Consider the following 15442-nt stretch of genomic DNA (forward strand, 5'->3'; position numbering starts at 1 on the left):
AAGGAAAGCATTTCATTTACTTATTTTAAAAACGGGAAGTGGGAACATAATTTAGTATAGCTGCTGACCTTTGAGGAGAAACTATTCCCTGGGTCGTACCCACAGCAAATAGAACAGCATCACCCTTGGGCCAAATGAAAGCCAGCCAAGAGCGAAGTCTAACCTTCTGTCGGAGATAGCCTCGTCTTTGCTCGCAGTTGCACTTCTCAACCTCCGCATTGTTGATATTTATGATGGGTCAGTTTCTATGCTGAGGGGCTGTCCTGTGCATTGTAAGATATTTTAGCAGCGTCCCTGGCTTCTACACACTAGATACCAGTAGCACCCAACCCCCTCTAGTTGTGATAACCAAGAATATCTTCAGGCATTGCCAAATGGGAGGTAAAATCACTCCTGTGTGGGCCTCCCCTACTTCAGTTTAGACCATTGCTCTAAGTACAGGGCAGGGCAAAGTAGGTTTGCAGTTGAGAGTATGCAAAACAGTTTACTCTTGTATTATTATATATTAATTATTGTATTATTTTCCATACAAACAAGGTGATTTGTTGATAAAGAATATTTTCCAGATTTTAGTTTTACTTCAGAATATTTTGTCATATTTTAAGTATTTTAGAGTAGAATAGGCTTTACTTTCAACAACTGTAAAAATAAACAGGGAGCACATTTTCTAATGTGGAGATAAAAGGACAAGGTCTTTGATTTGAGAACTCCACATGACCTGCGGATGCTTAGTGCAATGTTTTTCAGACTGTACTAGGTGGGGACCCGTTAGTGAGTCATTAATAGAGAGGTCCACCCTATACATGCTTGAGTGTATAGGGTCACAATGTAGCTAACAGAGAAAAGCATTTCAAAACTGACTTACAAGCCCTGTGATCTCTTTCGAACTAGGGTATTTTAAGCATGTACCTACCTCATGGCAGTAGGTGTTTGGCCAGGGCAGCTAACCTGTTTATCTAGTCAGGTTAAATTTATCAAGTAATCTGAAATACGAAACATTCAAACTCGTTCATCGCAGTGGCTTTGAGACTTTCTTTTAACTTCAGTTTCTGGTGCATATCGTTTTGTTTGCGAGAGGAGGAAGCTCTGAACTCCATCACATATTTTAAAACATTCTTGGCACCTTACTTGTGGACTGTTCATGCCCTCCCCCTACACAAGATCCTGGAGAGAAGCTCCATTTTAATTGTTTTCTTCAGCAGCATGCACACTACAGTCCTGCTTTTCCTCGGTTAGTATTTATTGTGTCAACTTGTGTAGAAATTATGCTTTATGGAGGAGAGGGCAAGAAATGTTTTGTATATTTATTGAGACGCAGATATGAACATAAAGACGTAAAAAATGACTACAGTAACACTCTGCCTTTACTTTATGAAATTCATTTTAAAATCACACCCTTAAATAACAGCCTATGGGAATACATTAAGTGCAGCAGTCTGCCATCACTAAGGCAAGAGTTCAGCTGTTACGGGGAAATGCTTGGCTTTCTGAAATCCAGCTACACTTCCAATCACTTCCAAACCTGTGTTAGTTTCTGTTTACTAACGAAAATACATCTGTATTTTGAGTTATTTTATTTATTCAGTGGCTGCTTTTTAGATTGAAACACTTCCAGAAAGCATGTTTCTATCTTTTCAATATGAGAACATTTCAGACTAGTTTCATATTAGAAACTCTATCTTAGGATAATTGTTTATTTCTCTAAGGAAAAATGTTAACGATTGCTCAAAAGCTATTTATATTACAATTAATTTATTTTCACAGTGAAGGTTTTTATATGCCTGTGTTTTCAATAGATGATATCCAACAGAGATATTCAAGGTATTTTCATGATAGTTTCAGGGAAAATTTGTGGTTATTTTTTATCCTCTGAGTTGTGTCACATTCTCAGTTGTATATTTGCAAAATATCAGTGGATGTATCACACAAAAACTCAGATGTTTATTTTATGGCATTCATATTATTATATTATTGAGCTGCTATGCCGAGTTCTTGTGTGTGGTCTGAAAGCAGGTGCAAGAGATAGGTAAAGTTTCATGTTGATTGAAAGCTAAGCCTTGGCCCTGGCTGGTTGGCTCAGCGGTAGAGCGTTGGCCTGGCGTGCAGGAGTCCCAGGTTCGATTCCCGGCCAGGGCACCCGGGAGAAGTGCCCATCTGCTTCTCCACCCCTCCCCCTCTCCTTCCTCTCTGTCTCTCTCTTCCCCTCCCGCAGCTGAGGCTCCATTGGAGCAAAGATGGCCCGGACGCTGGGGATGGCTCTGTGGCCTCTGCCTCAGGCGCTAGAATGGCTCTGGTTGCAACAGAGCAACGCCCCAGAGGGGCAGAGCATCGCCCCCTGGTGGGCGTGCGGGGTGGATCCCGGTCAGGATCATGCGGGAGTCTGTCTGACTGCCTCCCCGTTTCCAGCTTCAGAAAAATACAAAAAAAAAAATATGTCAAGTAACCCGAGTTTCCATATTCAGTTGCTGAATAAATGTCTAAAGCGAATAATGCTGCTACCAATATATTCTTAATTTTTAATAAACATTTGGCAACCTTTCCTCATCATTTTATAAGGAAGCAATGAGGCTTTTGTAGAGGGATTATTTAAATGCCAAATTTCAGTAGAATATAAAATTGAACTTTAGTAAATAATTACTTTTAGGGAGTGCCTTGCAGTGTGTAATATGGTCAGTAACTGCATAATCTTTAATATATATTAAGTGTTTTTAGAAGTCATTCACCTCACAGATTTTAGAAAGGGTTTGTGATATTTGAAAATAAATGGATGAAGCTAATTACGGTACATACTATCATTTTTGTAGTTTACATTTACTTTAGTATAAATTGATATTCTTAAAGATTAGATTTATGACGTGTGTGTGTATTATGTATATATATATATTTATTTCAGTACTTACACAAATATACACACACACACACACACATACTTTTTTTTTTTGGCCAAATTATCTTTATGTCTATTTCAATTCAGATTGAAAGAATCTTTGACCTCATGAGTTATAAAGATACCCATTGATTACTTTGACCTAACCTGGCTTCTCTAGGTCCTGTGCATAGATATGCTAAGAGCTGTGCTGTCTGTTTTATCTTGTGTAAGGAAAGTATGGGTGGTATAAAATACCTGACATAATGCATATTTTAAAAACTTCAAAAAATTCTAGTTATTTATAGTACAAGTTAAAGACATGAGAATAATTAATTGTTCTTTGACTTTTTTTAAGGTGATGGATGTGGACACACTGTGCTAGGCCCTGAAAGTGGAACCCTTACGTCCATAAACTACCCACAGACCTATCCCAACAGCACCGTTTGTGAATGGGAGATTCGTGTCAAGATGGGAGAGAGAGTGCACATCAAATTTGGTGACTTTGACATTGAAGATTCTGATTCTTGTCATTTTAATTACTTGAGAATTTATAATGGAATTGGGATGAGCAGAACTGAAATAGGTAGGAAATTTTCTTCTACATATAATTCATTATTGCCGTGAGTTTTAAAACTAAAGCAGATTTTTTTGATGCTTAATATTGAGTAACTATGCTGTATGAATATGTGAGAAGTGAGAAGTTGTTGAAAGCATGTGTGGAATCTCAAATTTAACTCTTTTGGGAAGAGAAGATTCTTGTCTGTTTATTTACTTTTCTAGTGTTCATACCTTTGCAACAAAAGCCACTGTAGTATTTCTAAGGAAAAGGTTACCTCATTTTTTGTTCGTTTGTGTTTTTATAATTTTATTTGCAGTTGAAGAATACATGTTAATTCATGTTTAGGAGGCATGGTCATTAAGGGCATGGGCTTTTGATCCAAACTTCTTGAGATTTAATCCTAACTGTACTGTTAGCTTGCTCTTTGACCCTGGGCAAGTTATCTGACCTCTCTGTTTTCTCACTTGTAAAATAGGAAATGAATTCTTACATGTAAAATGCTTAGAACAGAACATAATATACAACACATATGTTTAGTAAATGTTAGCTGCTATTGTTACCTTTAACTAAAGGCTGTGGTTCTCAATTATGGCTGTATACTAGAATCACCAAGACTTTTAAATGAGCCTGACCAGGCAGTGGCACAGTGGATAGAGCATCAGACTGGGACACGGAGGACCCAGGTTCGAGACCCTGAGGTCGCCAGCTTGAGCATGGGCTCATCTGGTTTGAGCAAAGCTCACCAGCTTGGACCCTAGGTCACTGGCTTGAGCAAGGGGACACTCGGTCTGCTGGAGCCCCCTGGTCAAGGCACATATGAGAAAGCAATCAATGAACAACTAAGGTGTCGCAATGAAAAACTAATGATTGATGCTTCTTATCTCTCTCCGTTCCTGTCTGTCTATCCCTCTCTGACTCTCTCTCTGTCTCTGTAAAAAAAAAAAAAAAAAAAAAAAAGGATCATAGTTTAAAAAAAAAGACTTTTAAATAATACTATAGACCTGGTCCTTAGGTTACCAGTGGTAGTCAACCTGGTCCCTACCGCCCACTAGCGGGTATTCCAGCTTTCATGGTGGGCAGTAGCGGAGCAACCAAACTACCCAGGGGTACTCAATCTTTTTATACCTACCACCCACTTTTGTATCTCTGTTAGTAGTAAAATTTTCTAACCGCCCACTGGTTCCATAGTAATGGTGATTTATAAAGAAGGGAAGTAACTTTACTTTATAAAATTTATAAAGCAGAGTTACAGCAAGTTAAAGCATATAATAATAATTACTTACCAAGTACTTTATGTCAGATTTTCATGCTGTTTGGCAGAATAAATCTTTATAAAACAACTTACTATAGTTAAATCTATCTTTTTATTTATATTTTGGTTGCTCCGCTACTGCCCACCATGAAAGCTGGAATACCCGTTAGTGGGCAGTAGGGACCAGGTTGACTACCACTGGTCTAGATGATCATTGATTGCTACTTATTATGTGCCTTGCCTGGGAGGGAGGTAGCCCATGCCTAGCCACTGACCTCTTGCTCAAGCCAGCGACCTTGGGATCATGTTGACGATCCCGTGCTCAAGCTGGCATGCCCATGCTCCAACTGGCAAACTCGGAGTTTCAAATTGGGGGCCTCAACATTCCAAGTCAACACTGTATATACTATGCCATCACTGGTCAGGCTTAGACCAGTGGTTTTCAAGCACTGGTCTGCGGACCCATACCAGTCCATGAAAGAGTTAACCATTCTGATGTTTTATTAAGATCACCTGGAAAGACTTCTGTTAATTTTATTTATTTATTTATTTATTTATTTATTTATTTATTTATTTATTTATGTATTTATGTATTTTTCTGAAGCTGGAAATGGGGAGAGACAGTCAGACAGACTCCCGCATGCGCCCGACCGGGATCCACCTGGCACGCCCACCAGGGGTGATGCTCTGCCCACCAAGGGGCGATGCTCTGCCCCTCCGGGGTGTCGCTCTGTTGCAACCAGAGCCACTCTAGCGCCTGGGGCAGAGGCCAAGGAGCCATCCCCAGCGCCCAGGCCATCTTTGCTCCAACGGAGCCTTGGCTGCGGGAGGGGAAGAGAGAGACAGAGAGGAAGGAGGGGGGGTGGAGAAGCAAATGGGCGCCTCTCCTATGTGCCCTGGCCGGGAATCGAACCCGGGTCCCCTGCATGCCAGGCCGACGCTCTACCGCTGAGCCAACCGGCCGGGGCCAATTTTATTTATTTTTAACTTATTGTGTTGACATGGTTTCAAGTGTCCCACTCCGTATAACACCCTCTCCACACTGCATCATGTCCCCAATCACCCACACAAAGTCTCTCTCCACCATTTCCCCCCTGTGCCCCTCCTCCCCCCACCTCCACCCCTCCCCCTCTCCCTCTGGCTGCAGCTGCCCTGTTGTCTGTATCTGTGTTATGTATGTGTGGTTTTGGCTAATCCCTTCACCTTCTTTGGTCCAGAACCCTCTTCCCCTTTTCCTCTGACAGCTGTCCATCTGTTCCCTGTGACCCCGCCTCTGTTTCTATTTTGTTCCTCAGTTTATTGTGTTCATTAGATTCCACATATAAGCGAGATCATATGGTGTTTGTCTATCTCTGCCTGGCTTATTTCATTTAGCATAATAATTTTCAGGTCCATGCATGCTGTCAGAAAAGGTAAGATTTCCTTCTCTCTATAATGGCTGCATAGTATTCCATTGTGTAAATGTACCACAGTGTTTTTTTTTATCCATTTGTCCACTAATAGACAGTTGGGGTATGTCCAGATCTTGGCTATTCTAAATAATGCTGCAGTGAACATAGGATGCCTATCTTCTTTTGAATTAGCGTATTGGCCTGTATACACTATATATGTATGTTATATATATATGTATACATATATATACACACATACGCTATACAGGGGTCCCCAAACTTTTTACACAGGGGTCCAATTCACTGTCCCTCAGACTGTTGGAGGGCCGCCACATACAGTGCTCCTCTCACTGACCACCAATGAAAGAGGTGCCCCTTCTGGAAGTGTGGCAGGGGGCCGGATAAATGGTCTGAGGGGGCTGCATGTGGCCCGCGGGCCATAGTTTGGGGATGCCTGGCACTGTATAGGATATATCCCTAGAAGTGGGATAGCTGAGTCATAAGGCGGTTCCAGTTCTAATTTCTTGAGGAATCTCCATACTGTTTTCCCTAGTGGCTGCACCAGTCTGCATTCCCACCAGCAGTGCAGGAGGGTTCCCTTTTCTCCACACCCTCCCCAATTCTTGTTGTTTGTTGATTTGTTAAAGAAAGCCATTCTGATAGGTGTGAGGTGATATTCATTGAGATTTTAAATTGCATTTCTCTGGCAGTTAGTGACATTGAACATTTCTCCGTATGGCCACTGGCCATCTGTATGTCCTTTTTTGGAGAAGATTCTATTCAGGTCTTGGCCCATTTCTAATTGGATTATTTGTCTTCCTGGTGTTGTTTTATAAGTTTTTTATAAATTTTGTATATTAAACCCTTATAAGATGTATTGGCGAACTCTATGTTCTCCCATAGAATGGGTTGTCTTTATATGGGTAATGGTGTCTTTAGCTGTGCAAAAGCTTTTTGGTTTGATATAGTCCCATTGTTTATTTTGTCCTTTATTTCACTTGCCTAAGGAGAAAGATTGGCAAATATATTGCTTTAAGAGCTGTCTGAGAATCTACTGCCTATTTTTTTTTTCTAGGATTTTTATCATTTCATGACTTACATTTAACTCCTTTTTAATCTATTTTGAGTTTATTTTTGTGAATGGTGTAAATTGGTGGTCTAGTTTCATTTATTTGCATTTACCTGTCCTGTTTTCCCAACAGCTATTAAAGAGACTGTATTTACTCTATTGTGTATTCTTGCCGTCTGTGTCAAATATTAATTGACCGTAACAGCTGTTTTGAGTGCAATGGCCTTGTAGTATAACTTGGTATCAGGAAGTGTGGTGCCTCCCACTTTGTTCTTCCTTTTCAAGATTGCTGACGCTGTTCGGTTCTTTTTTGGTTCCGTATACAGTTTTTAGAATATGTATTCTAGATTTGTGAAGTACGCCATTGGTATTTTCATAGGAATTGCACGGATTCTCGCCTCCTGCTGACCATATCTGCTGGCTGCTCTTTAGGCTGAACCCCTGAACAAAACCTCTGGTAGAGGCAGGCTAGAGGCCGGGCGGTCAGGCGTCAGGAAAGGTGGTGGGAGTAGCTCGCACCCCGGGGCCCCAGGTGTCTGTGTGTCCTCTGTTTTCTCTCAGACTTCAGTTGGGTGTGGCCACCAGCAATCCAGTGGCTGTGCTCTCAGAAACCCAGTGATTTGGTCTGCCACCGGTCCAGACAGTTTGTACTGAATCTCCTGTAAAGCAGATTGGTCAGGCAGATTCTCGGGAACATGGGGGGCTAGCTCTGGCCTCAATGCTAGACAACCGAGTCCATGTCCCCCTTGAGTCTTTTCAAGCCCCTGCTCTCTGGCCAAGGCTGCTTGCTTTTTATCGGGGCCTGATCTCCACAGGGTGGGATAAGAGAGACTCCCGGGGGGAGGCAGTTGCTTTCCCCCAGGCTGATGCAGGAGGAGTGGATTGCTCCACCCCAGAAGGATGGTGGCTGTGGTATTGGAGAAGGATTCAGCACAGGGCTTCCGGTGGCCGTTCCCCACTCTGCCTCTCCCCGGGGCTGCCAGTCTCCCACTCTCCTCTCCCTAGTCTACTCAGCCCTCCTTCCACGGAGCCCAGGGTAAGTGGCTGTGAATGACATTTTCTGTGTTTCCTTTTAAGAGGGTGCCTGTGTCTGTGAATGCTCTCTTCTTGACAGACAGAAACCTTGCCTCTTTTCACCACCTGATTCTCTGCGGGCATTCTTCTGGGCTCTGTTGCTCTCGGTTGGGGTGTCCGGCCCGGGGCTTAGAACTCACACGGCTCAGGGCTAGCCTCCCCCACTGCTGACATGTCCCTCTGGGACCTCGGCTGCCGCCCTTTGGCACCGCTTGTTGTGTCTCTGCCTGTCCTCTGCCTCTCTCTGTGGCTTCTTCTGTGACTTCTTAGTTATGAGATTTCCTCTTCATTGGGTCCTGAGTTGCTTTTCAGGATGACTGTTCTTAAATTTAATTATAACTCCCATTTGGTCCTGGGAGGCAGCAGCTGGACTGTCCACTTACCCGGGATCCTGGAAAGACTTTTAAGTAATCTATATACCTGATCCTCCCCTTGAATTATAATTGATTTGGTGGGACCATGCTTTAGTATTTTAAATGTTTCTGGGATAATCTACTTCTGTATCCAAGTTAGGAACCTTTGGCTTAGAGATAAGCATCTTTCTCTTAAGCAAATAGGTGGAAAATTTTGTAAGGATGTTTTGGTGAACTAACATCACAAAATGAAGAACATTTATTGGTATAAGTTTGTGAAATGTCTTGTAGAACTGTAAGTGGAACCCGGTATCTTGTTCTTTTAAGTATCTTGTTTATCCTCTGGCCTCCTCTCCATCTGTATATAGTCAAATCCTTCCTCTCTTCTCTACTTTTTGGCCTCTTATCTATCAAAGGGACAATTCCTGCCCTGAGTTCCGTGACTGCTAACTGATAACCTTTGCTGCCTCTCAGTCTAATCTTGATTAACCTGGTAGCTTGATCACTGTGTGCACATTGCCATGACTATGTGGTATTGGGTAAGCTTTTCGGAACTCAAATACCTGAGGATCTAGAAACTCTTATTACTCTAACGCTAACAGAAGGCACGTGGATATCAAAGGTCTCCTGAGGTGATGCAGTAGAGAGGAAACAGTACCATCTGAGCAATCCTGAAACAACAGTGAAGAAAACTAAACTACAATATCATCAAACCCATAGCAGTTTACAGGAGATAAAGGAGCTAGCGAAATAAATTATATCAACCCCAAAGTCTGTATAGGCATGCCTCATTCCATCGTACTTCATAGATGTTACATTTTTTACAAATTGAAGGTGTAAGGTAGGAGGTGGACGCCAAAGCGTCACACTGGATTCTGGCAGACCACGGAAGAACCACGGAGCCTAAAGCTGCCGGTCCATTCCCTGTCATTGGATTCTCATAGAGGCAGGCGGAGCCTAAAGCTGCCGGTCCATTCCCTGTAATTGGATTCTCACAGAGGCAGGCGGAGCCTAAAGCTGCCGGTCCATTCCCTGTCATTGGATTCTCACAGAGGCAGGCGGAGCCTAAAGCTGCCGGTCCATTCCCTTTCATTGGATTCTCACAGAGGCAGGCGGAGCCTAAAGCTGCCGGTCCATTCCCTTTCATTGGATTCTCACAGAGGCAGGCGAGGGAACAGGCAGGGGAACACTGCTTTTCACGGTGGTGCGTGAGTGAACGGGAAAATCACCCCCAGGGAAATAGTCACAGCCTTATACAGGAGATCCTCGGGTTACGACACAATTCCACTTCTATGACAGTGATGTAATCTGAATTTTGGTGGAAGTTGAAACATATCCTAGCCTAAGTCACTTACCTATCCTAACTGATGTATGCTGCTGATGGCTGGTCTTCCAGCCACAAAACTAGCAATCTTTCCATCTCAGTCATTATGCCACTTTGTATAATCACAGTGGACTTCAGAGGGGCTGATCCCTTTACATGCTCTGGGACACAGTCTTTATCCTTGATAATTGTTGCTACAGTAGAGCGGCTAAGGCCTAGTATGTGGCCGATGTTCGTCGCCGAGTCTCCTTTTTCTGATCTCTTTACAATGTCTAATATCACTTCCATCGTGATGGCTTTCCTTTTCTTCAAAACACTACCATCTGAGGACTCTGATTTTCACTCAGGAGCCTGATAAGGGCCAAAAAATTGCCAAGCAAAGCAACACAAGCAGAACACTTGTGCTTTTAACAGTCCAGAATGGTATAGGTAAGTGTACTGGGGGACACCAACTCCTGGACTCGTGCGGCGTTACTGCGGATTCTTCCGCCACACGCAGTCAAACCAGCTCACCCATTTAGTCCGTGAGTACGATCTGACGGCATAAGCCAAGACACTCATGACTCAATTCTTTAAGTTTTTATGGGAGTGAGCATTGTAAACTCGAGACATTGTATGTCAAGACTGGCATAACCTGAGGACACCTTCTATAGGCTGTGAACTCAGAAGTGACTTTCTGCCATGTGCTTCCATCACTAATCGTGCAAAGTGATGCGGCTGGAAAAGAGAGCAGGCCTGACTGCGGCCTTTGTCCCTGTGCTCCACCCCTGACAGTCGCTGAAGCCTGACTGCGGCCTCTGTCCCTGTGCTCCACCCCTGACAGTCGCTGAAGCCTGACTGCGGCCTCTGTCCCTGTGCTCCACCCCTGACAGTCGCTGAAGCCTGACTGCGGCCTCTGTCCCTGTGCTCCACCCCTGACAGTCGCTGAAGCCTGACTGCGGCCTCTGTCCCTGTGCTCCACCCCTGACAGTCGCTGAAGCCTGACTGCGGCCTCTGTCCCTGTGCTCCACCCCTGACAGTCGCTGAAGCCTGACTGCGGCCTCTGTCCCTGTGCTCCACCCCTGACAGTCGCTGAAGCCTGACTGCGGCCTCTGTCCCTGTGCTCCACCCCTGACAGTCGCTGAAGCCTGACTGCGGCCTCTGTCCCTGTGCTCCACCCCTGACAGTCGCTGAAGCCTGACTGCGGCCTCTGTCCCTGTGCCCCACCCCTGACAGTCGCTGAAGCCTGACTGCGGCCTCTGTCCCTGTGCCCCACCCCTGACAGTCGCTGAAGCCTGACTGCGGCCTCTGTCCCTGTGCCCCACCCCTGACAGTCGCTGAAGCCTGACTGCGGCCTCTGTCCCTGTGCCCCACCCCTGACAGTCGCTGAAGCCTGACTGCGGCCTCTGTCCCTGTGCCCCACCCCTGACAGTCGCTGAAGCCTGACTGCGGCCTCTGTCCCTGTGCCCCACCCCTGACAGTCGCTGAAGCCTGACTGCGGCCTCTGTCCCTGTGCCCCACCCCTGACAGTCGCTGAAGCCTGACTGCGGCCTCTGTCCCTGTGCCCCACCCCTGACAGTCGCTGAAGCCTGACTGCGGCCTCTGTCCCTGTGCCCCACCCCTGACAGTCGCTGAAGCCTGACTGCGGCCTCTGTCCCTGTGCCCCACCCCTGACAGTCGCTGAAGCCTGACTGCGGCCTCTGTCCCTGTGCCCCACCCCTGACAGTCGCTGAAGCCTGACTGCGGCCTCTGTCCCTGTGCCCCACCCCTGACAGTCGCTGAAGCCTGACTGCGGCCTCTGTCCCTGTGCCCCACCCCTGACAGTCGCTGAAGCCTGACTGCGGCCTCTGTCCCTGTGCCCCACCCCTGACAGTCGCTGAAGCCTGACTGCGGCCTCTGTCCCTGTGCCCCACCCCTGAAAGTCGCTGAAGCCTGACTGCGGCCTCTGTCCCTGTGCCCCACCCCTGACAGTCGCTGAAGCCTGACTGCGGCCTCTGTCCCTGTGCCCCACCCCTGACAGTCGCTGAAGCCTGACTGCGGCCTCTGTCCCTGTGCTCCACCCCTGACAGTCGCTGAAGCCTGACTGCGGCCTTTGTCCCTGTACTCCACCCTCGACAGTCCCTGGCCTCACAATCCATGATAGCTATCGTCCACGATGTCCCTCTGCCAGGAGTGAGGTACACTGCATCTATATTCTACAGAAACAGTGGACACATAGCGACAGACTACTAAGGCACAAGCTATACCAAAAATCAAGGTGGTAGGCCAGCCCACTGCTTAAGGCGCCCAACATTCTTGGAGGGGGTCCCCGGTTCGGCGCTCCACCTCCCGGGTCTCCTCCGCCAGCGCGTGCAAGGCCTGGCTTACGTTGTCCATAAGGTATTTGTATAGGTGATAGGGAAATTACAAAGGGACTTTCACAACCACGTCTCCCTGAGCACTCAAGGAGACCTCTGCCTTAGGCGGCCAGGTGCCCGCTGCTCAGGCAGTTGACTGGACGCCCACCTCTAGCCCCCAAGCCCGTGGTGCCTGCAAGGCCACCCATCGTAGTGGGGGCCTGTACAGTCCAGGGCATGTCCACTGAAGCCGTTGGTCTTTAGGGAGGGCTGTTGGGGCAGGCAGAGCACGTTGCCCTGCCGTCCAAAGCCCAGCTTGAGTCAAGTGTCCTTGGTGCATATCTGCAACTGGATGAGAGCAGCTGCCCAGTCCAGGAGGGTCTCTATGGGTGCCGGACACCCCATCAGGCTCTCTCTTTCAAGATGTGGAGTAGTGTCCACAAGCACCATGTCCATCCAGCGGTGGGCTGCTTGCTGTCCCCCTTGTCACAGTCCCTGTTTGAAGGGCACCTTGTACCTACCACTCAATGAAACCTGCAGCCTGTGGGTGGCAGGGCATGTGGTCCTTCTAGTCCACCCCCAGGCCTTGAGCCCATTGCTTCACTGTAGAACCAGTGAAATGAGTACTGTTGTCACTTTCAAGAACCAGTGGCTGCCCATAGGCAGCACCCAGGCAGAACCTGTGTGTCTGCCCTCTGGTTTAGGTTACCCGTGGGCTAGGCAGCAAGCAGACCGGGGGCAGCATCTACACAGGTGACCACATACTGGTATCCATTTGATTTTGATAAGGTGCCACCATTTCAGCGGAATATGACCTCTCTGGATCTGTCTAGGTGAGACCAGTTGTCCCTGAGGGTGCTCCTTGGAACATACTGCACACTGGCCACAAGCTGCAAGCACCTCTGCATAGTTCAGAGGAAAGCTCCATGCCGTAACAGTAGCCCACATAGTTTTCTGCCCAGCATGGAGCACACACCTGTAGAAACATTGTGCCACATCACCTGTGGACAGTCTCCAACCATCACACCTTTGCCAAGGTGTCTGCCTCATCATTCCCAGCATGGCTAGAGGGGCATGCCCCATGACATGACATACTCGCACCTATTTCTGGTGTCCTAATTCCCATAAGTCCTGCCACGTGACCTAACCCCACAGTGGACTGTGTATTACCATCCACTGGTTAACGTGCTAAGTAGCTATCCAAAGGGTAAGTCTACGACAGTCTAGCTGTTTGTGCAAATCACCGAAGGTGATTTAATTCCTGTAGTGGACACTGGGAACACCAGGATCTTATCTATACTTGTATCAGGGATAATTTTCATCTTACCCAACCAAACAAACCCCAAGAACTTGACAGATAATCCAAATCCTTGTGATTTTCCCTCATTGACCAGCCACATGCTTTCAAATGGGACAGCAGGGTAGGGACTGCTTGCTGCAATTCTGGAAGAGAATCACTGGTTGGCATGATCTCAATGTAATGGTACATGCGAACCACCTCTGGCTGTTCCCGTTGAGCCAGGTCAGCATCCACAAGCCCATGACACAAGGTGGGGCTATGCAGATAGCCCTGTGGTGACACTGTAAACGTCCATTGCCACCCTACCCAAGTGAAGGCAAATTGGTCTTAACTCTCTGCAGCTATATCAATAGAGGAAAAGGTGTTGGCCAAATCTGCCACAGAGTGGTATGTCCCCAACTCACAGCTTAGCCGTTCCATCAGGTCAGCTATGGAGGGAACAGCAGCATACAAAGAGGGGACAACTTGATTATGTTCTCTGTCACTTGCCAGGTTCCCTCTGGCTTGCGCACAGGCCGCACTGGGGGGTTGTAAGGGTTGTGCACCAGCCCAGTGAGCTCCACATTTTCTAGTTCAAGGGTCGTCCCTTTGGTTCCTTTATGACCCCCTGGCAGGTGGTACTCCTTTGTGTCACTCACGTGCTGGGGAATGGGGAGGCACAAGGGTTATATGCCGTGTCACTCACGCGCTGGGGACTGGGTAGGTGCAAGGGTCATATGCTGTGTCACGCGCTGGGGACTGGGTAGGTGCAAGGGTCATATGCTGTGTCACGTGCTGGGGACTGGGGAGGTGCAAGGGTCATATGCTGTGTCACTCACGCGCTGGGGACTGGGGAGGCGCAAGGGTCATATGCTGTGTCACTCACGCGCTGGGGACTGGGTAGGCGCAAGGGTCATATGCCGTGTGCCTCTGCAGCACCACCTTTAAAACCTGGATCCACAGGCCGAACCCCCGGCTGTCATTCTCAACTACAGTCCTTGTAAGACATCTAGCCCCAAGATATATTGAGGGATGGGGATACATACACTTGTATGGCTTAGGAAGTAGCCTTTCTATCCCCAGTGGAACAGTTATTGGCTTCATTTGAACAGTTTGGCCCCCATAACCATCAATGGCCACTGGGGTCCCAGAGAACTGCTCTGGGATCTCACAGAGGAAGAATCATTCTGCACCTGTTTCTACTAAAGCCAACACCTGCTGCACTTTAGAAGGACACAAGTGGGTTGCCAGGTTGACATGGGGCCTCCAGTCCCCACCTATCCCCATTAGATCCTTTACCCTTTGCCCTATTCAAACTGGAACAGTGGGTATTGGGGACCTTCCACTCCCTCAGCTGCCTCCATCCTGTAATCTTGCAGCCATGTGGTGTGGGCGCCAGCCATTTTCTTGGCTGCTAATGGGGCTGCTTGCTTCTCCCACTTTTTCAGCAGCTGAAACATCTTTTCCAGTTTAAGCTGCTGCCAAAACTCTAAGAGGACATCATTAGATTTCCCATCTAATTTCTCCTTATCTGCCCCAGCCATAATCAGATCTACCCACATCTGTGTTCGGGTAACCTTCACAAACTCGTTTTCCTGTTAGTCGGTAGGGGCAACGCGGGCAGTAGTCTGCACATCCGTACAGTGTTGCACTGTTTCTACTTCCCCCAAATCTGCCACTGTCCGTGTAAAAGCATTGATGGGATGCCCCATAGAAGGGCTCAAAATAGCCACCAGTGACCCAAAAAGGGTAAACTAGGTGTTCTGGAGAATAAGGTCTCTCATCCCTGCCGTAAATACTTCCTCATCTGGCCCACAGGACCTCAGGTTGAAAGCAGCATTCCTCATACCCAGTTCCTGGAGGACCTGCTACAACTCAGTATATGACTGCCACCGACTCACTGCCCCGGTAAGTCTCTGGCGTGGTGCCAGACTCTATGAATGGCAGCCATCACCCA

At 47.1% G+C, this 15442-nt stretch overlaps 1 protein-coding gene across 2 annotated transcripts in view; it reads left to right on the forward strand.

Moving 5' to 3' along the window:
- DCBLD2 (discoidin, CUB and LCCL domain containing 2) overlaps nt 1-15442 on the forward strand; it is a 106750-nt gene that overhangs the window by 20072 nt on the left and 71236 nt on the right. For both annotated transcript variants that reach the window (XM_066347485.1, XM_066347486.1), the window contains exon 2: nt 3225-3452. In XM_066347485.1, the coding sequence (XP_066203582.1) occupies nt 3225-3452 (228 nt within the window). The remainder of the gene's footprint in view (nt 1-3224; nt 3453-15442) is intronic.

Source organism: Saccopteryx leptura, chromosome 8, assembly GCF_036850995.1.
Source record: "Saccopteryx leptura isolate mSacLep1 chromosome 8, mSacLep1_pri_phased_curated, whole genome shotgun sequence".
In the NCBI taxonomy this organism is placed as follows: domain Eukaryota; kingdom Metazoa; phylum Chordata; class Mammalia; order Chiroptera; family Emballonuridae; genus Saccopteryx; species Saccopteryx leptura.